The 27,865-nt window shown below is 46.6% G+C and overlaps 1 protein-coding gene across 1 annotated transcript in view; it reads left to right on the top strand.

The window, feature by feature from the left end:
• The first annotated feature begins 3,319 nt into the window (after positions 1 to 3,319).
• TM6SF2 (transmembrane 6 superfamily member 2) overlaps positions 3,320 to 27,865 on the top strand; it is a 39,202-nt gene continuing 14,656 nt past the window's right edge. Inside the window, exons 1-5 of the mRNA XM_087703207.1 lie at positions 3,320 to 3,589; positions 19,732 to 19,829; positions 22,833 to 22,930; positions 24,635 to 24,738; positions 25,940 to 26,022. Of these exons, the coding sequence (XP_087559333.1) occupies positions 3,495 to 3,589; positions 19,732 to 19,829; positions 22,833 to 22,930; positions 24,635 to 24,738; positions 25,940 to 26,022 (478 nt within the window). The 5' untranslated portion in view covers positions 3,320 to 3,494. The remainder of the gene's footprint in view (positions 3,590 to 19,731; positions 19,830 to 22,832; positions 22,931 to 24,634; positions 24,739 to 25,939; positions 26,023 to 27,865) is intronic.

Below are 27,865 nucleotides of genomic sequence, written 5' to 3' on the forward strand. Positions count from 1 at the left end.
CTTGCAGCATCCCCATGGTCACATGATCAAAATTCAGATGTTTGGGAATTTACTCATATTTATGACGGCTGCAGTGTCCTGGGGTCATTTGAATACATTTTCTGAACAGCAAAGTCAATCGGAAACCAGATTCAGTTAATAATTGTGTGACTAAGTTAACAACTGCAGTGATTGATTCACTTAGCAACCGTGACAAGAAAGTTAGTAAACTTGAGAAAAACTCACTTAAAAAATGTCTCACTTAGCAACATAAATGTTGGGCTCAATTGTGGTCCTAAGTCGAGGACTACTTGGAAACACAAGTCAAAAGCAGTTTATGTTATTTTAATTCCACGCACTGGAATTTGTAAGTCTGCCCAATTCAAAATGACTCTCCTCATCATTCTAACAACATAAAAATAATGAACAAAACAGCTGATGAGGAAAATCAACATTACTGATTTGGGAGGAGAGAACAGATGCAAGGCCTTAAAATGTATTCTAAAAGAGCGGCACTTAAATTGTCGCAGCCAATTATCCCTTTTCCTCAAATAATACTAGTACGCCCATTTAAATATACAAAAAGGCTAGTTTTACACATGCGTCTCAGCCACAGCAATCCCAAAATGGATCCTCAACTCACAAATAAGCAATTACAAATTGCTCCATTAGCCCCCCCTGGATGTGCCCAAATTTCTCCCTCGGGGAACCCCCCCTCTCCCCAGTTTTAAGAATCACTGTTCTAAATTCAGAATCAGGAAAGTATTATGGAATAATCTTAAAGCTAGCCAGCTTATAAACCCTGCAGGTTTCCCTTTTATATATTTGCAATGACTTTTTAACAGCAATCTGCCAACACAACAAAGCTGAAACGGGGGAAGCTCACACTGGAAATGACGGATTAATAGGAAAGGCTCTGCCAGCAACATTTCTGCCTTGCTAGGCAACTCTCTCCCTTTTCAGTCAAGTATTTTTAAGACTGGCCTGATTTACAGCTGCAATCCTATCAACCCAGTAAGCTGCACACGCAGAACAAAACATATACCTGGTGACCCTTGAAAAAGATGACAGGTTGTTCCTAAATCTCCTCTTCAATCAGAGATGCTGTAGCAAATCCAGCAGTGATCAGGGGGTTGGACTAGATGACTGTGGACCACTGGGGGCCCATGAGAAAATTTTGGTGGTCTGCAGAAAAGTTACCTGCATTTTTTTTACATTGCACTAAATACTATTTATCTTTTTAAAACATTCATATTAGTGGTCCCCGGGATTTAAAATATGAATTTAGTAGTCCTTAAGGTCCGAAAGGTTGGTGACCCCTGATCTAGGGTGTCTATGCCTCTACTTAATCCCTGTCTTCATTTGGTTCTAGCCGCAGGGACTTGAAACTTTGTCTGAATTCAAAACATCTCAATGACAGACAGTTTTGCCAACATGAAATTGCACAGGCACGTTTCCCAAAAGTGCTTTTTTCCCCAATAGGCAACTGGACTTTCTTCTCATCCAAGAAGCTTCTTCAGCTCTGACTGGATGGTGGGGAATGGAAGGATTTGTATGCCTTGCAGAAAGCTGGTCCTTTGCATTCTGGTTCCACCACAAAACTGCGTTTGACTAAACCGCGCTCGACTAAACCGCGTAGCTGACGTCATCAACAGCGCGACAACAGCGCGGAGACAGAAGCACGCTGTAAACCCTAAACCTAAAATTAACCCCTAAACCTAACCCCCCCTAAACCTAATCCTAAACCTAACCCTAACCCTTAACCTAACCCTAAACCTAACCCTTAACCTAACCCTAAACCTAATCCTAACCCTTAACCTAATCCTAACCCTAACCCTAACCCTAACCCTAACCCTTAACCTAACCCTAACCCTAACCCTAACCCTTAACCTGACCCTAAACCTAATCCTAACCTTTAACCTAATCCTAAACCTAACCCTAACCCTAACCCTTAACCTAACCCTTAACCTAACCCTAAACCTAACCCTTAACCTAAACCTAAACCTAACCCTAAACCTAAACCTAACCCTAAAGCTAACCCTTACCTTAAGTTAAATCGGCTTGCTTTCAAAGCACTATTTAAAGCGCCCTTCTTTCTCCGCGCTCGCTGTTGTCGCGCTGTTGATGACATCAGCTACGCGGTTTTGTCGAGCGCGGTTTAGTCGGGCGCAGTTTTGTCGTGCCACGTTGCATTCTTTTAGTGAGTCTTTTCCCAGTTGCAATGTATGGCTGTGAAAGTTGGACCATAAGAAAGGCTGAGCGCCAAAGAATGGAGGCCTTTGAACTCTGGTGCTGGAGAAGACTCCTGCGAGTCACTTGGACTGTGAGGTGATCAAAACGGTCAATCCTAGAGGAGATCAACCCTGACTGCTCTTTAGAAGGCCAGATCCTGAAGAGGAAACTCAAAGACTTTGGCCACCTAATGAGAAGGAAGGACTCAATGGAGAAGAGTCTCATGCTGGGAACGATAGATAGACGGCAAAAGAAGAAGGGGACGACAGAGAATGAGGTGGTTGAATGGAGTCACTGAAGCACTGAGCTTGAATGGACTCCAGAGGATGGTAGAGGACAGGAAGGCCTGGAGGAATGTTGTCCATGGGATTGTGATGGGTTGGACACAACTTCGCAGCGAACAACAAAATAGCGAGTCTTCAAAGAATGCAAAAGGAAAAAAAATGCAAAAGACCAACTGTCTGCAAATCCTTCCATTCCATACCATCCAGTCAGAACGGAAGAAGCTTCTTGGATGAGAAGGGAAAGGTCTTCAAAGAAAAACATGAAAGTCCAGTTGCCTCTTGGGGGCAGGAGGGGGGGGGAAACACCTTTGGCACAACCCTGACCTTGATGTCTGAGAATCTCCATAAATGCAAAGGAACTTTGTTCTGAACTCTGCAGCTAATTGTGCAAATCTTAGATTGGGGGTGGGGGTGGCTGGGGGTGGGGGCTGCTAGGGCTTTGTCCTGCCAGCCAGAGGCCGAAGCACACTTGGCAAAGCCTGTTTCTGACGGTCACTGACTCCCTTACTGGCAAGATATCATTTGCAGCGGTTGGTTATTCAGCGTCTCCTGCGCCCCGGGGCGACCTGAGATAACCCAGAGTTAGGAGTAGGCGCGTGAAAAATCACGTTTTGTTTAAAGACGTCCCTGCGCTGCCACATCCACGATCCTCGAAGGGGCGCTGGCCTGGGGAAGGGATGGGGAGGTGGGGGGGGGGGAGAACCAACAAAGGTGTGTCTTTCCCTTTGAAGAGGTGCGCCGCTCTTTTCCCGGGATCGCTTGAGCAAGAAAGTTGCCAACAGTCACGACCTTTGGATCGAGGGGAAAAAGTCCCCCCCCCCTTTTTTTCCCTTTTCTTTTTGGGCGAGAGGATCGCCTGATCGGCGAGGAGGTTTGTGTTACGCCCGGGAACCCGCCTCTTTGGCCAATCGACCCTTCCCTGCTGGAGCGATCGCCCCCTGGTCGCCCATTCCCACGACCCGCTCGTTTCTTCCCGGTCTGCTCTCCGCGCCGCTGGCCATGCGGCTGTTGCATCCGCTTTCGGCTGCCGTCGGCCTTTTCCTCTCCGCCTTCCCGTTATTCTACCTCTTGAACGCCGTCGCGGCCTTGCACAGGTACGTGTCGTGTGAACGAAGCACGAAAGACACGGGTTTGTCCCCGGGGTGGTTTTTACACACACACACACACACACTCCCTCCCTCCCTCCCCTGATCCTCTTAAACCTCTTTTGTTCCCCACGACTTCTGGGGACCAGGAAGAAGGGCTTAAAAACTTTGGCCCGGCCCGGGGTTGACCTGTCACAGGTCGAGTTGTGGGAAAGGAACACAGGATAAAGAAGGAGAAATTGCAAAGATGGAAACCATCAGTGCCTTTGTTAGCGCCCATTTATGGCCATGTTAGCGCCAGGTTGTCCCAAAGGTGCTCCCCCCCCCCCAAGAGGCAACTGGACTTTTTTTTTTTTTCTTTGAAGACCTTTCGCTTCTCATCCAAGAAGCTTCTTCGGTTCTGAAGAAGCTTATTTGGTTTCCGTAGGTTTTCGGTAAAGGCACACCCTCCCTGTAGGCCTGGCCTGTTTTCTGGTGGTCATTAAATAAACCCGGGGGGGGGGAGAAAATACTGACTTCGGATCATTTTAGTAGCTTTTCAATAGCTCTTGTTCCAATTTTACCCCGATTTAAAGCAGTTGTTTCTGTCTTGCTGAATTTCAGTGCTTTAAAATGTAATGTAATGTAGCAGACTGTTTAAAGGCAGGGAATTGAATGAAGGGGCGTTTAAATGAGATCGTTTAAAATTTAATGCCGTTAGGGAAAGATGTTTTGCATAAGGATAGTAACCCACCAACAATCATAATAACAGGGCCCTGCTTGAATAGCTATAATTTTGACTGCCAATTTGCCCCAGCGCCTTCTCTCCTTCTGGCAAGTATAAGCGGTCGCACGATCCTATTTAAAATCTTCGCTTGGGAGAGGGAAACTCCTAAATGTTGAAATTTCGGCAGGCTGAGCAGCCATTAAAATCTCCAGGTTTGTGTCTCGCCCGATCTGGTCATGTGCTCCCAACTGCATCTGCCTGTCATTTGCTGTGCCAATCGAACACATCATGAGTTTGGAATCTCTATACTCCAGTAAGACACCTAAATCCACCCCCTCTTGAAGTCTGTTGTCTTTGTCAGGGATGACTTGATAGCAGTCTCCCAAAATCTAAGGGGCAGCCACAAAGAAGAGAGTTTCAACCTATTCTCCAAAGCACCCGAAGGCAGGACAAGAAGCAATGGGTGGAAACTAATCAAGGAGAGAAGCAACCTAGAACTAAGGAGAAATTTCCTGACAGTTAGAACAATTACTCAGTGGAACGACATGCCTCCATAAGTTGTGGATGCTCCAACACTGGAGGTTTTCAAGAAGATACTTGACTGCCTGGAATGGCATAGGATCTCCTGTTTGAGTTAGACTAGAAGTCCTCCAAGGTCCCTTCCAACTCTGTTATTCTGTTATTCTGTAATTTGGCCATGAAAAAACCATAGCACAAAGGGAAAAAGCGTTGGGTCGGGAAGAGGAGAGACCTCTGACATATGATGAGAACATGACAGAAGTAAATATATACAGGTAGTCCTCGACTTACAACGGTTCATTTAGTGACCATTCAAAGTTACCCCATCACTGAAAAAAGTGACTTATACATACAACCATTACAGCATCTCCATGGTCATGTGATGATCAAAATTCAGATGCTTGGGAACTCATATTTATGACGATTGTAGTGTCCGGATGATAACCCTCCTTTTGCAACCTTCTGACAAGCAACATCAATGGGGAAGCTACAATTCACTTAACAACCGTGCTACTAATTTAACAACTGCAGTGATTCACTTAACAACTGTGGCAACAAAGTTCGTAAAAGGGGGCAAAACTCATTTAGCAAATGTCTCCCTTAGCAACATAAATTTTGGGCTCAATTCTGGTCATAAGTCGAGGATTACCTGTATACACAGTCCACGTAATTATAAGTAAAACTTCTCGGGGGGGTATCGCAGTGGCCTCATAACCGGATGTCCAATTCAGCTTTCAAGGCGATCGCCTCTGGCCTGGCTTCTAGGGCAGGGTCCCCAAACTTTCTGAGTTGGGTGCCCAGAGTGGGGGCCAGGGGGAAAGAGGGGATGGTTTTATGGGAAAGGCAGGGGAGCCCCGGTGACTCGCATAATTGGGGCCATGAGCCCCTTCAATGCATGCATGAATGAGGCCTGGTTGCGAATAGGCTGCGGCCCAGTAGTAGGCCGCGGCCCACAGGTTGGGACCCCTTTTCTAGGCAACCGGAGCACACCCATCATAGGTTATCTTGCCCAAAATGTTTCATAGTTTGCAAATCAACCCCACAATCAACACAAGGGGAATCTTTCCATCCCCATTGACACAGGGCAGAGGCACTTCTTCCAGTATCACACCTAAAAGGTAAAGGTTCCTCTCGCACATAAGTGCTAGTGGTTTCCGACGCTTGTGGCACGACAAAACCGCGCTCGACTAAAGCGCGCCCCATTAAACCGCGTCGCTGATGTCATCAACAGGGCGACAACAGCGAGCGCGGAGAAAGAAGGGCACTTTAAATAGCGCTTTGAAAGCAAGCCGATTCAAGTTAAGGTAAGGGTTAGGTTTAGGGTTAGCTTTAGGATTAGGTTTAGGATTAGGTTAAGGGTTAGGGATAGGTTTAGGGTTAGGTTAAGGGTTAGGATTAGGTTTAGCGTTAGGTTAAGGGTTAGGTTTAGGGTTAGGTTTAGGATTAGGTTAAGGGTTAGGTTTAGGTTTAGGATTAGGTTTAGGGGGTTAGGTTTAGGTTTAGGGGTTAATTTTAGGTTTAGCGTTTACAGTGTGCTTTTTTCTCCGCGCTGTTGTCGCGCTGTGATGACGTCAGCTACGCGGTTTCGTCAAGCGCCCTTTAGTCGAACACAGTTTTGTGGTGGAACCCCCGACACTAGGGGGCGGTGCTCATCTCCGTTTCTAAGCCGAAGAGCCAGCACTGTCTGAAGACGTCTCCGTGGTCATGTGGCTGGCATGACTAAACGCCGAAGGTGCACGGAACGCTGTTACCTTCCCACCAAAGGTGGATCCTATTTGTCTACTTGCATTTTTTACTTGCTTTCGAACTGCTAGGTTGGCAGAAGCTGGGACAAGTAATGGGAGCTCACTCCATTACGCAGCGCTAGGGATTCGAACTGTTGAACTGCCGACCTTTCTGATGGACAAGCTCAGCGCCTTAGCCACTGAGCCACCGCGTCCCTTAGTATCCCACCTAATTCTGTTCAATTTCAACCAGACAAAAGGAGGCAGGTCAAACCCAGGTGGTTTGGCAGAGGGATCACTAATGGTCAGGGCAAAAGAAGATACTTTAGATCAGGGGTCTCCAACGTTGGCAACTTTAAGACTTGTGGACTTCAACTCCCAGAGTTCCTCAGCCAGGAAATTCGGCTGAGGAACTCTGGGAGTTGAAGTCCACAAGTCTTAAAGTTGCCAACGTTGGAGACCCCTGCCTTGGTTCTTTCCTCTCTCCAGGCATTCTCGGGGTTAAACTGGTAGATGTTAAGCAAACAGCTGTTTTCCAAGTTGGCCACAGGGATTTCAATCGGGTGATGAGCTGCCTGTTGCCCTGGTGAATAGGGAGGGCCTTGTTGTAGAAAGCATCCTTGACCATAGAGCAATAGTCCAATTCAAATCCAGGGATCAAATCCCAGGATTCAGTTCCAGAGTTTGAGTCGAAGGTTAAGCAATATGTAGTTATTAACGAAGCGCTAGGGTAGACAACGATGATCCATCTGATCTTTCGTCCCCCTGCTTCTCGCCAAGCAGGCTTGCCAGGGCTCCTGGCCGGTCTCCTTTGGCAGGAAATAGGGAAATCATTAATGATTGTGCCTAAAAATACATTCCGGAGTCTGCCAGCTAATCTATGCTGTGGCAATTTGCCCGTTGCTGGGGTAAAGCAATTGCAAAGGAACGCAGGGCAGCCAGTAGCTCCAATTTCATACTATTAATTAGAACTTGACACTGAAGGCATTTCTGAGGAGAAATTTCCTGACAGAACAATTAATCAGTGGAACGACTTGCCTCCAGAAGCCGTGAATGGTCCAACACTGGAAGTTTTTAAGAAGAGACTGGACAACCATTTGTCTGAAATGGGATAGGGCAGTGATGGCTAACTTTTTTCCCATCGCGTGCCAAAAGCGGGGGGAGCGCAGGGGGGGGTCATGCATAGGCTATGCATGTGGTGCACAAGCATGCACACGCAACCCCCCGCATGCATGCACATGCGCCTCCCCCAATATGCGTGCATGACCCCCGCCCTCCCCCCCAGCTTTTGGTGTGCAATGGACCTGTTTTTCACCCTCCCCAGGCTCCAGAGGCTTTCTAGGAGCCTGGGGAGGGTGAAAACAGCCTCCCCCCTCCCCCAGAGGCCTTCAGGAAGCTTCCGGAGGGTGAAAAATGGCTGAAAAAGAAGGCCGAATTCAGCTGGCCAGTGCATGCATGCACGCTGGAGCTGACAGGGCAACGCCTCGCATGCTCTAACAAATGGCTCCGCATGCCACCTGTGGCACGCGTGCCATAGGTTCGCCATCACGGGTATAGGATCTCCTGCCTGAGCAGGGGGTTGGATTAGAAGACCTCCAAGGTCCCTTCCAGACTCTATTCTATTCTTCTCTATTCTATTCTTCTCTATTCTATTATTCTCTATTTTTCTCTATTCTATTCTTCTCTATTATTCTCTATTCTATTCTTCTCTATTCTATTCTTCTCTATTATTCTCTATTATATTATTCTCTATTAATCTCTATTATATTATTCTCTATTATATTATTCTCTATTATATTATCTATTTTTTCTATATTCTATATTCTATTATTCTATATTCTCTATTCTATTCTATATTATTCTATATTCTATTCTATATTATTCTCTATTCTATTATTCTATATTATTCTCTCTCTTATTCTATTCCATTCCATTCCATTCTATTCTATTCTATTCTATTCTATTTGGCAGCATTTCTCTCTCTTCGCAAAATAGCAATAGTATTAAGGCTTATATACTGCTGCAACAGTGCTTTACAGCCCTCTATGTGGTTTACAGAGTCAGCCTATTTTCCTCCACCAATCTGGGTCCTCATTTTATCAATCTCAGAACGATGGAAGGCTGAGTCAACCTTGAGCCGGTGAGAATCGAACCGCAGTCAGCCAGCAGTCAGCAGAAGTATCCTGCAGTACTGTATTTTAACCACTGCGCCACCACGGCTCATGCTTTCATTTCTACCCACAGAGTAAAACCCAATCTAGGTATGACATCATACAACCCAAATGCCCCACCCCTGGGCTGCCCATAGTAGGTCTGGCCAAAATGTTGCTACCGTATGCTTATCTTAGTTGAATGTTGGAGGTTTTAAGAAGCAAAATTAGGACCCAAAATTTTGCAGGTGGTGAATTCACTCACTGCAATCCTTAAAACATATGATACCCTCCCCTTCTTTAAAACAAAAGGAAAAAGAAAAAAAAAGCATTTTTGAAGCTGTCTTAAAATGCTACCCCTGCATTAAATCCTACTCTGGATATTTGCCTAAGCTTGCATTAATGCATCGAATCTCAACCTTAGCAATTTGAAGATCTGAGAACCCAGATTAATGGCGGGCAATATTTTGACTCTGCAAACCGCTTAGAGAGGGCTGTAAAGCATGGTGAAGCGGTCTATAAGTCTAAGGCTATTGCTATATCAATTCCCAGAATTCCCCAGCCAGTGTGCTTAAAAAGCCACCCTCAACAATTTTAACCAATCCCACACTTTCCCTTGAAGTTTCCATCCCCTCGAATTCCCCTTGAATTTTTCCATAGAAGGAAACATTCTGGGAGAGAAGAGTCTTGGTAGTCCACAGGAGCCCCAAATCCATCATTCCAAGTTTCTAGTCCATAAGGTCACTCAATCCATCAGCATTTCTATTGTCCTGATCGGCAAAGCTTTATTTTTGTCTCAGGGAAGGAACACTATCTAATTTATCTAACATACATCTAACACTGGTGCTAAATTTCCGGAAACACAGAGAGGAACCTGCCCCATTATATATCGAGGGGGGCTGTGTGTAGAAGGTTTCCTCTTTTAAATTCTTGGGAGTGCTTATTAGTCAAGATCTCACCTGGGAAAAACAACACGTCCCTGGTGATTGGCAAGGCCCAACAGAGACTTCATTTCCTTAGGGGCCTGCAAAAAATCAGGTGGAACAACGGCTGATGACCTCTTTCTATTGGTCCACGTTAGAAAGTGTCCTCACATACTGCATTACAGCATGGTACGCTGGTTTAACTGCTGCAGACCGTGGCACGACAAAACCGCGCTCCACTAAAGTGCGCCCGATTAAACCGCGTCGCTGACGTCATCAGCAGGGCGACAACAGCGACCGCGGAGAAAAAAGGGCGCTTTAAATAGCGCTTTGAAAGCAAGCCGATTCAAGTTAAGGTAAGGGCAGGGGTGGGTTTCAGGCGGTTCGCGGCGGTCCCCGTGAACCGGTTGGTCGGCGAACCCGGAAGTAAGTAACTTCTGGGAACACCGAAGAGTCTACCCGCCCGCCGGTGTTTCTTACCCAGTTTTGACCAGTTCTGCGCTTCCACACATGCGCAGGATGCATACAGCGCCTGCGCGATCCTCCAGGAGCAGCTGGAGCATCGCACAGACGCTAGTACGCATGCGTGCACTGCGTGCGTGCACGAGGACGCCGCCGGCCCCGTTCCAACCGAACCGGTTGGAACGGGGCGAGAAACCCACCCCTGGGTAAGGGTTAGGTTTAGGGTTAGGTTAAGGGTTAGGTTAAGGGTTAGGGTTAGGTTTAGGGTTAGGTTAAGGATTAGGATTGGGTTTAGCGTTAGGTTAAGGGTTAGGTTTAGGGTTAGGTTAAGGGTTAGGATTAGGTTTAGGGGGGTTAGGTTTAGGTTTAGGGGTTAATTTTAGCTTTAGCGTTTACAGCGTGCTTTTTTCGTCGTGCTGTGATAACATCAGCTACGCGGTTTCGTCGAGCGCGCTTTAGTCGAACGCGGTTTTGTGGTGGAACCGCTGCAGACAGGAAGGCACTACAGAGAGTGATCAATTTGGCACAAGAAACCATTGGTTGCCCTCTGACACCACTGGATGACATCGCCAGGTCTCACTGCTTTAGCAGAGTAAGGAAGATACTCAGAGATGATTCACACCAGAGGTGGGTTCCTACCGGTTCAGCCCGGTTCGGCTGAACCGGTTGTGGTATGGCAGCCTGGGTCACTTGAAGTAGCAGCGACCCAGGCCTGCCATGCCCCCAAACTGGTTCCCCGGTCCGCCGCCATCTTGTTTTTCAGTTCTGCGCATGCGCAGGACAATTTTAATTGAACTGCACATACGCACGCAGCTCACATCCTGCGTGTACACGAGCGAAACAGCAGTAAAGCCAGCCGGAACTCACCCCTGATTCACACCCTGGTCAGTGTCCCTTCGTACTTCTATCATCGGGCAGAAAACATTGCAGCATAGCCAGCCGAACAAATAGGTTTAAAAATAGTTTCTATCCTTGGGCTCTCAGACTCTTAAACACAACCATAATCACTCCACACACACACACACACACACACACACACACACACACACACACACACACACACACACGGAAAGTTTTTCTTTTTATTTCTTTTTCTTTTTTTTCCTAATTACTTGCATAGGGATTATTCTTTATGCTATTTATGTTGTTTGTATTTTTTTGGTCATGGATTGCACCATTTCGTTGTATACATGATGTACAATGACAATAAAGGCTATACTATACTATCCCTCCAAAGGTGGGTTCCGGCAGTCACTACTGCTGGTTCATTCATGGGTGTGGCGCGCAAGCGCTTGATACGCACTGTGCGGGCATGCGCAGTACAATAAAAATTGTTCTGCACGCAGAACCCAAAAACAAGATGGTGGCACCTATGGCGCCGCCCTAAGAACCGGTTTGGGGACGTGGCAGGCCTGGGTTGCTGCCGGTTCCCACAACCCAGGCCGCCAAACCACTACTGGTTCGGCCGAACCTGTCCGAACCAATAGGAACCCACCACTGTATCCCTCCTTCTCTTCAGGGATGGGATCAGCTGCCAGCTCATCCTAGCTTCTGTACACAAATTGGGCTAGGAAACATCATCTTAAAGTTTGTTTCGGGCAGCTAAATATTTGCGGGCTGACACAAGCGTCCTGGGTGATAACAAGCTGCCAATTTTTGAATGAACGGCTTAACTCGGCTGGATATTGCACAGATTGGTTAGATCCGATGACTCAGCTGCCCTTTGGACCCAATTCTGACACAACTTGCCAGCTGACATAGCGTCCTGAAAGTTGATAGAGACTCTTTTCTCTGAGCTCAGAATGGAGGTGTGGATGACCCACATAGAGATATAGGCCTAATGTTGCCCGTTTATATTACAGGTACCGTGTTTCCCCGAAAATAAGACAGGGTCTTATTTTCTTTTTACACACAAAATATGGCTTGGGCCTTATTATGTGGGGAGGGTTTATTGTTTTGGGGTTGCCGAGTGGGTGCTTTCTTGCGAGCGGGCTCCCAAAGAGCCGGCCACAGCCTCATGGGCGAATGGCTGTGTTAGCAATAGCAATAGCAGTAGACTTATATACCGCTTCATAGGCCTTTCAGGCCTCTCTAAGCGGTTTACAGAGAGTCAGCGTATTGCCCCCAACAATCTGGGTCCTCATTTTACCCACCTCGGAAGGATGGAAGGCTGAGTCAACCCTGAGCCGGTGAGATTTGAACCGCTGACCTGCTGATCTAGCAGTAGCCTGCAGTGCTGCATTTAACCACTGCGCCACCTTGGCTGTCGCAGCAACCATGAACCGACCACGCTCACGAGCAGCCACCCGGCAAACCCCCTTTCCAGCCGGGCACAGTGCCATTCACTGACCTAGGGGTATCGGCAAGCTGCATGAGTGCCTGTTCGCCGCCACCCAGCTCCCGTGGCTTGGCACCTTCGAAATGGCAGTGAATGGCACTCTGCATGGCTGTAAGGGGGGGGGTTGTGCGAGCGGCTGTTCCGCTCTCGCTCACGCGCCTGCCAATCTCAGGATGCCCTGACCCAGTTCTCTCCGCAGAGCCAGGGCACCTCCTCCGCTGCCGCCGCTGCAGCATAGCTTTTTCTGTGGCTTCTAAACTGAGTCTTCCGGCAGTGGCTGCTCTGGGCGTACACTCTATGGTTGTGGGCCAGCTGCTGGAAGAGCATACAACCATAGAGCGTACGTCCAGAGCGGCCATTGCCGGAAGACTCAGTTTGGAAGCCGCAGAAAAAGCCATGCGGCTGCAGCGGCAGCAGAAGAGGTGCCCTGGCTCTGCGGAGAGAGCTGGGCCAGGGCATCCTGAGGCTGGCAGGCACGTGAGTGAGAGTGGAACAGCCGCTCGCGCAACCCCCCCCCCTCCAGCCATGCAGAGCGCTACTCACTGCCATTTCGAAGGCGCCAAGCTGCGGGACCCGGGCGGCGGTGAACAGGCACTCAAACAGCTTGGCAATACCCCTAGGTCAGTGAATGGCGCTGTGCCTGGCTGGAAAGGGGGTTTGCCGGGTGGCTGCTCTTGAGCGTGGTCGCTTCATGGCTGCTGTGTTGCGCTGCTGCGACAGCTCAGCATAGCCATTCGCCCATGAGGCTGTGCCTGGCTCTTTGGAAACCCGCTTGGAAGAGAGCAGCTGCCCGGCAACCCCCCTCTTCAGCTGGGCACAGCGCTGCTTACAAACCTAGCGGTATCCCGAAGGCGCCAAGCAACGTGATCACCTTTGCCTCCCCTCCCCGGTTCCCGTAGCTTGGCACCTTCGGGATACCGCTAGGTTGGTGAGCGGTGCTCTGCCTGGCCGGAGGTGGGGGGGTTGTCCAGGAGGCTTATTTGCGGGGGAGGGCTTATATTTTTGCCCACCAGAAAAATGTGGCATGGTCTTATTATCAGGACATGTCATAATTTTGGGGAACCACAGTAGTCCTCGACTTACAACAGTTCAGTTAGTGACCGTTCAAAGTTACAACGGCACTGAAAAAAGTGACTTATGACCATTTTTTAAAATAGTTACAACCTTCGCAGCATCCCCGTGATCAAGTGATCGAAATTTGGACCCTTGGCAACGGGTTCATATTTATGATGCTCCCTGGGTCATGTGATGATGACTTTCTGGGAGACCTTTTGGCAAGCGAATTCATTGGAGGAGCCAGATTCCCTTTACGGTCATGTGACTAACTCAACAGCTGCAGTGATTCACTTAACGACTGTGGCAAAAAAGGTTGTAAAGTGGAGCAAAACTCCCTTAACAAAAGTCTCACTTAGCAGCATAAATGTTGGATTGGATTGGATTGGATTTATTTCATTTATATGCCGCCCTTTTCCCCGAAGGGGACTCAGGGCGGCTCACAATTCAGTCAGGGAAAGGGGTACAGACAGGGGATAAAAAGACGAACATAACAGTACACAATTTAAAACACACAACAACCATACCATTCGAGGAGGGGGGGGCGGAAGCTCTTTAGCCCCAGGCCTGTCGGAATAGCCAGGTTTTAAGGGCTTTGCGGAAGGCCTGGAGGGTGGTGAGGGTTCGAATCTCCACGGGGAGCTCGTTCCAGAGGGTTGGAGCAGCCACAGAGAAGGCCCTCCTCCAGGTAGTCGCCAGTCGGCACTGGCCAGTGGATGGAATTCGGAGGAGGCCTAATCTGTGGGATCTGATCGGTCTATTGGAGGTAATTGGAGGTAATTGGCAGCAGGCGGTCTCTCAAGTGGGCTCAATTGTGGTCGTATGCTGAGGACTACCTGTACTTTTATTTGTCCACACAGTGAAATATAAATGAAAAGCATCTATGGCAAGTGAAATATAAATGAAAAGCATCTATGGCCCAAAAGCTGCATGCTAGTAATATGGCCCCACAAAATAATAAAAAATAAAGGAACACTTGACTATATTATACATTTTATATGCGACCCAAGACAATTCCTCTTACTCAGTGTGACCCAGGAGAGCCAAAAGATTGGACAACTAAGCTCTACTGCACGGACAGTCCTTATTTAGCCACCACAATTGAAACTGGAAATTTTGTTGTTAAATGAAGCTAAGTGAAACTGCACCTGTGTTTATTAATTAAATTTCTACACTGCCCATCTCACCTAAATGACTCTTGGCGGGTTACAACAGCACAATAAAACCAGATAAGTACTTGAATAAAAGCATAGGTTAAAGAGGTTTTCAACAGAGTTAAAAACAAGTTAAAACTCCCCATTCCGTGCACCCAACCCAAAAACTCTTGCTTGGGCCTTGATTTACAGGCATGTGAAGGTTGTAAATGTGATTAGTCATAACGTCATTTTAGCATCATTGTTGTAACTGGGAATGGTTGCTAAATGAGACAGTTGTTAAGCAAGAATTATCTTTGTTTGGGAGGAATCAAGTAGCAGCTTTTCCAATCAATATATTTTATTAAAAGACAAGCTTTTGGGGCTGCAGCTTGTGCAAGTTGATGGCTTTAGCAGTTAGACTTATATACCGCTTCATAGGGCTTTCAACCCTCTCTAAACGATTTACAGAGTCAGCCTATTTCCCCCAACAATCTGGGTCCTCATTTTACCCACCTCGGAAGGATGGAAGGCTGAGTCAACCCTGAGCCGGTGAGATTTGAACAGCCGAACTGCAGAACTGCAGTCAGCTGAAGTAGCCTGCAGTGCTGCACTCTAACCACTGCGCCACCACGGCTCTAGGAGAAATTGTTATCCTGTAAAGGTGCTATCAGCTTCTTGCTTAATTTTGGCTATCATAAATAGCCTAGCTCTCCTCCTACGATGCCTCCATTAAATAGTAATTGTGCAATGAAGGGGGAAAAAAGTGTGTTGCAGTAATTAAAATGAGCTAAACATAACCCAAAGTTAATTAACAGATGAAACATCCATAGGATAAATAATATCTGTTATAAAATTAATGCCTTTATTAAGCTTTTCATGATATCTTAGGCTGTAGAGCAATAGATGCAGAGTGCATAAAGCAATATAGTGTGTCAGCTTCTTATTTTTAGAACATAAAGGCTTTTGAAAGGCAGTTCACTCTTGTGTATTAGATTCCGCAGCTGAATGGAAGGCTGATTTCTTGCAGAGAGTTTTTGAAAGGTGTGCCAAAGCTACAAGGATCTAACACCGCAAGGGGGACCCGTCATTTTTTTAAAACCTGGTTTATCAAGAGAATCTGTGCAAACGATCTTTGCAGTGAGAAATTCCTCAAATGTTTAGCCTTCAACCTCTGGTCAAAACAGCCTTTCCCTAACATTTTTAATGGCTTCAACTCAGTGTTGATTTCTGGTCTGGTATCTGAGCTGGCCCTTGCAGGCAAGGTTTCAGGAATGGTTTGCCATTGCCTCTTACCCAGGGCTGAGAGAGAGGGACTGGCTGAAAACCCACCATTTAGTTTAGTGCTTAAAGACTCTTAAACGCGAGATGCCTGGCCTGTCGGACACAGCGGTGGGGTTGGAGGAGGCGGGGGGCGAGGCGGCGGAGCGCGGCAGTGGCAGGGACATTTTCATCGCTGTGTCTGACAGGCGTCTCACGTTTATGTCCGCCATAAACTCGAGACGCCTGGCCTGTCGGACACAGCGGTGGGGTTGGGGGAGGCGGGGGGGGAGGTGGCGGAGCGCAGCAGTGGCAGGGACGTTCTTGCCGTTGTGTCCGACAGGCATCTCTTTTTTCCCCTAATGCTTGTAGAGTACAGAAAAAACTCAACAGGCAAAGAGAAAGCCGTCTTATGCTTAGCTAAATGCTGAGCTGGCTTGCTCAGCATTTGCCTGCTTAAAGGCAGCTGAGCTTTGAGTCCAGCTAAAAATAAAAAAATACTACCACGGACGGGAGCCCTGTGTCATCCGTCCGTCCATCTCCCCCCCCCCCGTCATGTCCTCTTCTGCCTCTTCAGCTGTAACTATCAATCCGGAGACCCCATGCAGCTCTGCAGATGCTGAGCGGCCTTTTCTGACCTCACTAAACTGCCCGGGATCACTGCATGAATCCCAGGCTTGGATCTGCATTGCAGTTCGACACCAGGCGCCAGCTGTTTTCTGCAGCGCCACTCAGAGCTCGGTGCCTTGGCTGCTGATGGCATAAACCGGCTGAGCCTCTTCGGTTTGCGTTCAGGGGGATTCCTCTCTGGTTTGGGTCCAGTCTGGATGGGGAAGGGGAGGAAGTACTGGGGGGATGTGCTGTATACATAAACCGTGGCAGGTCAAAACTCTCTGGCATTTTCAATTAGAAAGGAGTGCTAGTAGAAAAGACCTTCTTTTGCTTTTAGACTCTTAAAAGAAAAACCAGAATCTTGGAAACTGCAGTTTTGGGGTGCTATCAATGGGCAAATGTGGAACCTTTATACCGGTCAATTAAGAATAAATGGGTGGGCATTTAGCAACCCTTCCCCCATCTGCAAAGCAATTCAGCTGATCATTGATGAAGGGATGATTTTTTGCAGGTTCTGTCATATGGCTTAAACCAGCGCTTCATTCTGCACCCTCTGTGATAGGACCTCTATTTTGGGGCTATGGAATCACTCCCTGCCTTGTGACAAACAAGCAAATTTATAATCTATTGCAGTGGTCTCCAACAGCGCGGAGAAAAAAGCACGCTGTAAACGCTAAGCCTAAAATTAACCCCTAAACCTAAACCTAACCCCCTAAACCTAATCCTAAACCTAACCCTAAACCTAACCCTAAACCTAACCCTTAACCTAACCCTAAACCTAACCCTAAACCTAACCCTTAACCTAACGCTAAACCTAATCCTAACCCTTAACCTAACCCTAAACCTAAACCTAACCCTTAACCTAACCCTAAACCTAACCCTAAACCTAACCCTTAACCTAATGCTAAACCTAATCCTAACCCTTAACCTAACCCTAACCCTAACCCTAATCCTTAACCTAACCCTAAACCTAACCCTAAACCTAACCCTTACCTTAAACTTGAATCGGCTTGCTTTTAAAGCGCTATTTAAAGCGCCCTTCTTTCTCCACGCTCGCTGTTGTCGCCCTGTTGATGACGTCAGCGACGCGCTTTAATCGGGCGCGCTTTAATCGAGCGCGGTTTTGTCGTGCCACGAAGACCACTGCTCTATTGTAAGCAGAGGGGGTATTCAGCCGGTTCGGACAGGTTTGGGAGAACCGGTAGCGGAAGTTTTGAGTAGTTCGGAGAACCGGCAAATACCACCTCTGGTTGGCTCCGCCCTCCCGCCCCCATCATTCCCTGTCCTTGTTTTTTTTAGCTCAGCTGTTCCGCGCAACAGAGGAGATTCTCGTGCCTCAGCTGAGCTAAAAAAAACAAAACAGCTCATCTCACCAGCGCTGACACCAGGGGTGGTCTTTCAGTCCTGCATACGTGTGTTAGGCATGCACATGAAGCATGGCCGTGCCTGCGAAGCGCTCTCTCATAGAACCGGTAGGAAAAGATTTGGAATTCGACCACTAATTTTAAGCCTTGGTTCATAACATAGACGTTTCTTAAATAAATAATAAAGCATTTATTTAGAAGGCTCCATCCTTCCCCACTCGGAGGCAGAGTCCAACACCCCCACCCCCAGTAAAAATCACACAGAAACAATAACATAATGATAATAAGAGAGCTATTTTGGCCTGGTGGATTTAGGGCACCAGCCTAGAGAACAGGAGACTCTGAATTCTAGTCCTGCCTTAGCCATGAAAGGTGTTGGGAGACTGAGCTGTGGTGTAAGGTTTTCCTGCCTAAGCAGGAGGTTGGACTAGAAGACCTCCAAGGTCCCTTCCGACTCTGTTATCCTGTACAGACTTTGAGCCAGTCACCAGAGGGCTGTGAGTTCTAGACCCACCTTAGGCATGGAAGTCAGTTGAGGGACTTGGGACCAAAAACCAGGTGATTATGAATTATAGTCCTGCCTGCTGGCTGAGTTTGGTCTGGACACTCTCAGCCCAACCCACCTCACAGGGTTGTTGTTGTGAGGAGGAAGGGAGGAGAAAGGAATATTAGGTATGTTCACTCCTCTTTAGTAGACTGGACTACTGCAATGCGCTCTACATGGGGCAGCCCTTGAAGAGCATTCGGAGACTTCAGCTCGTCCAGAATGCAGCCGCGTGAGCGATTGTGGGTGCACCTCGGTACACCCACGTTACACCTATCCTCCACGAGCTGCACTGGCTACCTATTGGTCTCCGGATACGCTTCAAGGTGCTAGTCGTCACTTATAAAGCCCTTCATTGGACCTGGGTACTTGAGAGACCGCCTGCTGCCAATTACCTTCCAAAGGCCCATTAGATCCCACAGATTAGGCCTCCTCCAGGTTCCATCTACTGGCCAATGTCATCTGGCTACTACCCGGAGGAGGGCCTTCTCTGTGGCTGCTCCGGCCCTTTGGAACGAACTCCCTGTGGAGATCCGGACCCTCACCTCCCTCCAGGCTTTCCGTAAAGCCGTTAAAACCGGGCTGTGCCGGCAGGCCTGGGGTTGACGAGTTCCCTTCCCTCCTCGAATTGTGTGACTGTTGATTATCTTTTTAAATTCTCTTGTACTTTGTTTGTTGTATTCCCTTCTTGTTTACCTCCCCTCCCCCTTGGGTTTGTTAGCCGCCCTGAGTCCCTCCGGGAATAGGGCGGCATATAAATACAATAAACCTTCAACCTTCAACCTTCAACCTTTTTCATAGGCGTGGTCTCCATCTTGACTTCCTCCCCACCTCATGGACACCCCTAAATGTAAGCCAACTCCTGGGAACAGGGGTCCATGCTGGGAATGGAAGTCCTGGTGATTGCCATCACGATTTCGTTGAATCCTTCTCCCTGTCAACATTTCTGCTAGTATTCGATCCCAGGGAACTCCATCATCATCTTTTAATGACCCCCCATAATCTCTTGCGGGGTGGAGTCTGGGCAACGGAATGGAGCTGAGTATTTACTGGCCAGATGCCCTTCCTGTCGCCAATGTGAAGTTATATTCAGCAGGATATATTCTCATAGTGCCCAGAGAGAGAGAAATACCTGTCCCTACCGAGGATCGAACTCACAGCCTCCTGATTGTGAGGCGAGACCTCCCACTCTAGGCCACCGCACCGATTCCCAGGGAATTGCATGCCCTTTAAATTTAGTTTAAAATTCCAATGCCTGAATCTTGCAGAGAATATGGAGAGCCCCAAGTAGTGTTCCCAGTGGTGGCTTTTTAATTGAAGACTTTAGCATTTGAACTCTGTGCTTGTTCCTTCCTCCCTACAGCCCTCCAGTGATTGCAGTCCTCGGCATTATTATTCTGTCGCCTTTGTTTGTACTGATTTATCTCCCAAACCGCTCCTTCGAGGATCCTCTTTTATACGGTATGTTCGTTTTCCATTTTTACGGTACTTGTTCGGTTTGTAGTGCATGATGCTTTCCTTCGCCTCTCACTCCCATGCTGCATGATCCTTTGACCATGAGGGACAAGTGGAAATCATTGCTGACTTCCTGATGACCTCAGATAGATCCCTATCGCTTAACCATGTGTGGACTTCAGTTCCCAGAATTCCCCAGCCAAGCGTGTGCTGCAATGGTGGGATTGAGGAGCCGAGGTGGCGCAGTGGTTAGGGTGCAGTACTGCAGGCCACTTCAGCTGACTGTTATCTGCAGATCAGCGGTTCTAATCTCACCGGCTCAAGGTTGACTCAGCCTTCCATCCTTCCAAGGTGGGTGAAATAAGGACCCAGACTGTGGGGGGCGATATGCTGACTCTGTAAACCGCTTAGAGAGGGCTGAAAGCCCTAGAAATTTAGCTGCCCAGAGTCCTTCGGGATTGGGCGTCACATAAATTCATTAAATTTACAATTTAAATTTAATTCAGCCAGTTCGCACCTATTCGGGAGAACCGGTTGTTAACTTTCTAAGCATTTCAAAGAACCGATTGTTGGAAGAAATCTCCTTTTGTTTTTTCCCACTTTACAGGGCTAATCCTGTAAGGAAGGCAGGAAGGAAACATTCTGGTGTTGTTTCTAGCCTCATCTTTATTGCCCTGCTTACAGAAACTGCCTCTCCGGTTAACCCTTATTACCATTGTAACAACTGAGACAAAGCATCCATCGACCTGAGTGACGTTGAGTTGGCCGTGCCAACCCAGTCACATGACCACCAAGCCACACCTACCCAGCTGGTCATTAGGGCAGGGAACCGGTTGTTAAATTATTTGAATCCCACCACTGGTGTGCTGTCTGGGGAATGCTGGGAGTAGAAGTCCACATATCGTCAAGCTGTCCAAAGATCGAGAAACACTGGATTAAGATCGCTGAATAGGAAAGCGTGGTTGAAATATTTTTTGCATGAAATCACATTGGGTTGGAAGTTTTCGCTCAGTTGTTCTTGCATAAATAAGGCCCCTGAAGGTAGCTGAACAGATTGCGATTACGGTAAGCAAATATGTATCTGCCAAATATCTGGAGAGGATTGCAGGAGGGATAAACAAAAAGGAGATTTCTGAACTGTGGAGACAGCTTTTTTTCTGCATTCCTATACAGGTAATCCTTGACTTACAACCATTTCGTTTAGTCACTGCTTACAACAGTACTGAAAAAGTGATTTATGCATTTTTTTTTTACACTTATGCCTGTTGCAACATGGGTTGTATGACAGTTGCAGTGTCCTGGGGTCATTGGGGAAGGCAGATTCACTCAACAACTGTATTATTGACTTATTAACTGCAGTGATTCACTTAGCAACTGTGGCAAGAAAAGTCGTAAAATGGGCAAAAATCCACTTAACAACTTTTTCGCTTAGCAACAGAAAGGTTGGGCTCAATTGTAGTCATAACTCAAGTACTACCCGTATTCACCCACTGGGGAAATGTTAATCAGAGTTGAACAAGGAAAGAGAGCTAATTGTTTTTATTAGAAACTTGATGATGGGGAAAAAAGTTCATTCCAAATGAAGTCACCCAGCTGGCTTCCCTCTCTAAGGGAGGACTAGAACTTCCCACCTCGTGATTTCTGGCATAGTATATTGGCCTCTAACCTCACTCTGCTCTCAGTAGATGGCGCTAAGGAACCAGTGGGAAATTTTGAGACAAACTGCTTGTATGATTTGAGCCTGATGAACTTTGACAATTTTAAGACGGGTGGACTTCAACTCCCAGAATTCCCCAGCCAGAATTCCTTGGGCTTCTTCTTGATTGAATTGTCTTGCTTTAATTATAAAGAGAAGCACCTATTAAAGCAATGTTTTTCAACCTTGGCAATTTTAAGAGATGTGGACTTTAACTCCCAGAATCCCCCAGCCAGCCATGGTGGGAGTTCTGGGAGTTGAAGTCCACAGTCTCTTAAAGTTGCCAAGATTGAGAAACACTGATCTGGAGACTCAATGAACAATACTATTTTTATAGATCACTATCTGATAACCCGGTGTTGCCCGGGCATTTATTTATAGGGAGAAAATTTCCGGACCAAACATAATTTCTAATGTTGGATTCTCCCCCTTACCAGAGGGAGCCCCCTTGTGGAGTACTGTGAAGCCGTTACCATGGCAACTCCACTGCACTACACAGTGGAAGGCACAACAGGCTGTATCTTAACAGAACACACACCCCGAGTGTGTTAGGGGTGTCTTACCCCCCCCACAGTATTTGTTTCCAGAGAGAAAGTCATCTGTTGGTTGAAATTGCTTGAGGCGTTCCAGAGTTATACAGACATAGCAATAGCAATAATAGCAGTGGACTTATATACCGCTTCATAGGCCTTTCAGGCCTCTCTAAGCGGTTTACAGAGAGTCAGCATATTGCCCCCAACAATCTGGGTCCTCATTTTACCCACCTCGGAAGGATGGAAGGCTGAGTCAACCCTGAGCCGGTGAGATTTGAACCGCTGACCTGCTGATCTAGCAGTAGCCTGCAGTGCTGCATTTAACACACTGCGCCACCTTGGCTCTCTTCCCCCCCCACACACATACACACACACAGCCATATATTATATTTTAATCAGTGGATTAAAAGAATTGCTAGTTCCCCTAAGGCCGGGTCCCCAACTCCCGGTCCGTGGACCAGCACTGGGCTGCGGCACATCAGAAACTGGGGCCCGCAAACAAACAAAGACCCATCTATGGGATGCAGGCAGCACATGAAACCATGCCCCCTCCAATCTGCAGAAAAAAAACCTCTTTCCACAGGAGTGATCCCTGGTGCCCAAAAGGTTAGGGTCTGCTGCCTTAAGCTTGTAGAGTTAGAAGAGCAGTTGGCTATAAAATGCCAATTAATGAGTTTGTTTAAGAAACATTATGGTCTCGCTTCAAATAGTTCAACGCCTGTGAAAATGCGCATATCTGTACCACCATAACTCACTCACTGGTTCTTTCTGCTCCACCAGTGTTCATGGTCCTTTGCTTCATCGCTGGAACAGATGCTGTGATTGCTTTGGAGAAAGATGGCTACACCAGCAGCTTTGCAGATTTCTACATCAGAGAGGTGGGTCTGCAGGGAACCCCAGCCTGTGTTTTTGGAAGTAGGGGAAACCCACCATTAAATGCTGTGTCTGCAGCCTGCCTGGAGAAGCAATGGTGTATGTTAAAAGAGGGGGGGGGTAGGCAAACTTTGATTGGGCATTGCCATTTTGAGTTTTTCCATCACTTTTAGGGGATAATTGGTCCTCTGGGAAATGCAGTCCCAGGACTGATAGGGAGGGAAGTTAGGAAAATTAGTTTCCCCGATCTTCCCCGGATTGGCAACATGATCAAATAAATCAACTGAATTTCAGCCACCGTGCCTTCTTTCAGATGTTTTTTTTAAATCCTCCAATCTGCAACACCGCTCTGGGATTTCCTAAGAATCTCTTTCCCTGTTAGTTCCAGATCCTCGTTAACTTTTTGAGATCGGTTCTGCACTGTTGCCAAAGGACAAGAAACTCACCCCCAGTGAGAGCCATCTATAACCTTATCTTGACTTTACCCCTTTTTCTCCTTGACTGCTAGCTGGCTGGTGGTTCTGGATGCCATTCAAAGTGGTGCAATTCAGCTGCTTTGGCCTTCCAGCTGGTACCACCTAGTGATCTCAAAAAGCTAAGCAGGGCTAAAGTTTTTGGATGGGGGAAATCACCTGGAAATCCCAGACTGGGAATTTTTTTTAAAAAAATCATAAAATGGGATGGGTTCCTGCCAGTTCTAACCTCTTCTATAGAAGAGGTTCCACAAATCTACCGTGCCATTTAGAACCAGTTCCAGCTCCCTCCCCCCACCCATCTGCACATAATCAAGATGAAGAGCGAGAGGAGGGATTCTGGGAGTTGAAGTCCATAAGTCTTAAAGCTGTCAACTTTGAACACCCCTGGGATTTTTTTTCCTAAAGGGTTAGGAGTGCAAGGGTCTTGTAACACTTGACAGCTTTAAGACTTGTGTGCTTCAAATGCTGAGCAAACATTTTAGTTGCTAAGCAAGGGTGTTGTTAAGTGAGTTTCACCACATTTTACAAGTTGGCCATGCCCACCCAGTCACATGCCTACCAAGTCACTCCTACCTGGTCACATGGCCGGCAAGCCCCTCCCACAGAGCAGGCCACACCTACAGAAGAGGTTCTAAAAATTTATGAAAGCCACCACTGGATGTGATTCACTTAATTGCCCTGCTTAGTAACAAAACGTGGGGCTCAATTGTGATCATAAGTCAAGTGGTGGCATCCTTGTGAAAATTCACTCGCTGGGTTTTTAACTGGCGTGGTTGAGGTGTCATGCGAACTCCAATCGAGTTGAAAAATATCTAGAATTCTCCTCAGGAATCTTGCATCCTTTGGTTTGACCTCAGCTTTGCGACTTCTGAGGCAGGAAACCCTGCCGCCTCTCAGGGAATTGTCCTATTGGCAGCTTTCTTCCAAAATTAAGCTCAATTTTGTTTTGATGCCTTCCAGTCCTGTCTTTTGGAGCTGCAGAGAACAAGTTTGCTACATTCAGCTGGTCGACTTGTTCTGAAGGCATCTGGGAGAGCAGCAGTGGTGGAATTCAGCCATTTTGCACCACTTCGGGAGAAACGGTTGTTAACTTTCTGAGCAGTTTGGTGAACTGGTTGTTCAAAAAAATAATTAGGGCAGAGAACCGGTTGTTAAATTATTTGAATCCCACCAGGAGCAAGCTCAAGATGATGTTTTCTGACGATGTTCCTTGTTTTCTCCTCTGGGTTGCAGGATGAGCCTTATCTGGGCACAGCATATGGCATTATGATCTCCTACTGGCACGCTGCGGTGAACTTCGCCATGTATCTCCTCATGATTGCAGCCATTGTTCAGAGGTGAGGCCGAGTCTCGGCCCTTTGAGATAGACCAGGCCGAGAAGTAGACCACAAAAACTCTTGGGATTCTACCGGGTTTTTATATGGAATAGCCGATAACCCAGCGTTGCCCGGGTATTTACTTATAAGGGGGAAATGCCCAGACAAAACGTAATTTCTAATGTTGGATTTCCCCCCTTACCAGAGGGAGCCCTCTTGTGGTGTGTCGTGAAGCCATTACCATGGCAACTCGACTGTGCTGTACAGTAGAAGCCATTATACAGCAGTACAGTAGAAGCCATTTGAAAGCACAACTGGCTGAATCGTAACAGAACACACACCCTGAGGGGTTTTAGAGGTGTCTTACCCCCACAGTATTTGTTTCCAGAGAGTAAGTCATCTGTGTGCCAAGTTTGGTTGAAATTGCTTGAGGCATTCCAGAGTTATGCTGGAACATACACAGCCATTTTTATATATATACAGATGATAACTATGGAGAGAAAAGGAGGTGACCTTGATGCAAGAACTATAACTATAGTGAAGGGAGATGAAACATATTTCAAGTCTGGAGAAACAAAGTAATGTTGTGAGGTGGCTCAAGCAACCTACTGAAATATAAAAGGCTGGGTAGGTACAGATCAGAGGCCCGGTTCAGCGGAGTAGGTAGTAACTCAGCCTGCCATGCCCCCGAACCAGTTCTATCAGTGACGGAGCCATCTTGATTTTCGGTTCTGCCCTTTTCTAATGTGCGCATGCGCAGATCTTTTTAGGTGCAAATACGTGCCTAAATTTTTTTGTGCGTCGAACCTGCATTAATGCCGGCAGTAACCCATTCCGGGTACAGATAATCTCGGCTTATACCCCGATTGAGCCCAAAATTTCTCCTGCTAAGGGAGATGGTTTTTAATTGAGTTTTGCCCCATTTTATGAGCCTTCTTGCCTCCGTTGTTAAGTGAATGACTGCACTTGTTAACGGTTGTTAAGTGAATGTGCCTTCCTCCATCGACGTTGCTTGTCAGAAAGTTGCCAGAGGGGATTACCACCACAAGGTTATAAAATTGGGTGCGGTGAGATGGGGACCTGCTTAATGACCACCACGACTTACAACCGTAATTCTGGCCTCAATGATGGTCATAAGTCGAGGACTACCTGTAATGCTTTCCAGGATATCTGCTTGCTTTTTTTTAAAAAAAAAATGTCATCGGAACATTCTGCTTTCTAGAAAGAGTTATCGGAACGTTGGCCTCTATTGGACAGGATCCTTCACCATGGCACTTGGGGTCTTCCTGTTGGGAAATGTGATTGGTGAGTCCTGTTTTTTTCTTCTTCTGGATTTAGCAAAATCCCTTCCCCATTTCAGCTATGATTTAAAATAAGGAAGAAGCCTGCTCGTTAGAATAAAAGATTTTGGGAAGGTGCTAAAAGGAAAAAAAAATGGACTGGCTATTATTGGAATTTTTGTTTTCAAAAATAGCAGAATCCATTTTCCAAAATTTTTATTTGTTCATCAGAATATAAAATACAAATAACAAATAACAGAGTTGGAAGGGACCTTGGAGGTCTTCTAGTCCAACCCCCTGCTCAGGCAGGAAACCCTACACCACTTCAGACAAATGGTTATCCAACGTCTTCTTAAAAACCTCCTTTGTTGCAGCATCCACAACCACAACTTCTGGAGACAAGTCATTCCACTGATTAACGGTTCTCAGTATCAGAAAATTTCCCCTTAGTTTTTGCCTTGTTCTTCCTTTGATTAGTTTCCATCCATTGCTTCTTGTCCTGATTTCTGGTGTTTTGGAGAATAGCTTGACCCGCCCTCTTCTTTATGGCAGCTATCATGTCTTCCCTAGTCCTTCTTTTCATTAAACTAAACATACCCGATTCTTGTAATTGTTCTTCGTATGTTTTAGCCTCCAGTTTCCCAATTATCTTTGTTGCTCTTCTCTGCACTCTTTCTAGAATCTCAACATCTTTTTTTATGTCATGGTGATTAAAACTGGATACGATATTCCCTGTATGATCTTAACAAGGCTTTATAAAGCAGTACTAACATTTTGCATGATATTGATTCTGTACCTCTGTAAATGCAGCCTAGGATTGTATTGGCTTGTTTTGGCAGCTGTAGCACATTGCTGGCTAATATTTAAATGTTTGTCTACTAGGAGTTATAGTTACTATTGAGTCAGGAAATGAAAATGAAAGGAAAATGAAAATAATGAGAAATTAGGGGAGGAAAAAAGGAGAAAATGGGGGAGGAAGGGCATTAACTTTTGATTCTTTTTATCATAGTAGAAGATAATAACTTTACATTCTCAACTTTTTACTTTTACACGATAATATGTACTAGTCATTTCTGTAACAGCGAACCTATCTAATCAGCAAAATCAAAGTCAGCGTTTCCTATTTCCATCCCAACCTCAAAATCCAGAAGCCGTTTCCAAAAGAAAACAAAATTAGATTAGTTCTTTTCTTTAAATAAAGCAAAACTATTCTCCAAGGCACCTGAGGGTAGAACAAGAAGCAATGGGTGGAAACTAATCAAGGAGAGAAGCAACTTAGAACTGAGGAGAAATTTCCTGACAGTTAGAACAATTAATCAGTGGAACAGCTTGCCTCCAGAAGTTGTGAAAGCCCCAACACTGGAAGTCTTTAAGAAGATGTTGGATAGCCATTTGTCTGAATATAGCAATAGCAATAGCAGTTAAACTTATATACCGCTTCATAGGGCTTTCAGCCCTCTCTAAGCGGTTTACAGAGTCAGCATATTGCCCCCAACAATCCGGGTCCTCATTTTACCCACCTCGAAAGGATGGAAGGCTGAGTCAACCTTCAGCCGGTGAGATTTGAACAGCCGAACTGCAGAACTGCAGTCAGCTGAAGTAGCCTGCGGTGCTACACTCTAACCACTGTGCCACCTCGGCTCTGAAACGGTATAGGGTTTCCTGCCTCAGCAGGGGGTTGGACTAGAAGACCACCAAGATTCCTTCCAACTCTGCTATTGTATTGTATAATCCAATATAACCTCTCTACCTTTTTTCTTTCTATGGACAATAATATATGTTTCTGTTTGCACTTATGAATCTGTATATTAAGAAAATTCACTGTACTCTTTCAAGTTCTTTATTTTTTTTCCTAATATATAATTTTT

The sequence above is a fragment of the Thamnophis sirtalis genome, unplaced genomic scaffold (genome assembly GCF_051295495.1).
Source record: "Thamnophis sirtalis isolate CommonGarterSnake01/CBP01778 unplaced genomic scaffold, rThaSir2_p1.2 scaffold_1, whole genome shotgun sequence".
Taxonomy (NCBI): Eukaryota; Metazoa; Chordata; class Lepidosauria; order Squamata; family Natricidae; genus Thamnophis; species Thamnophis sirtalis.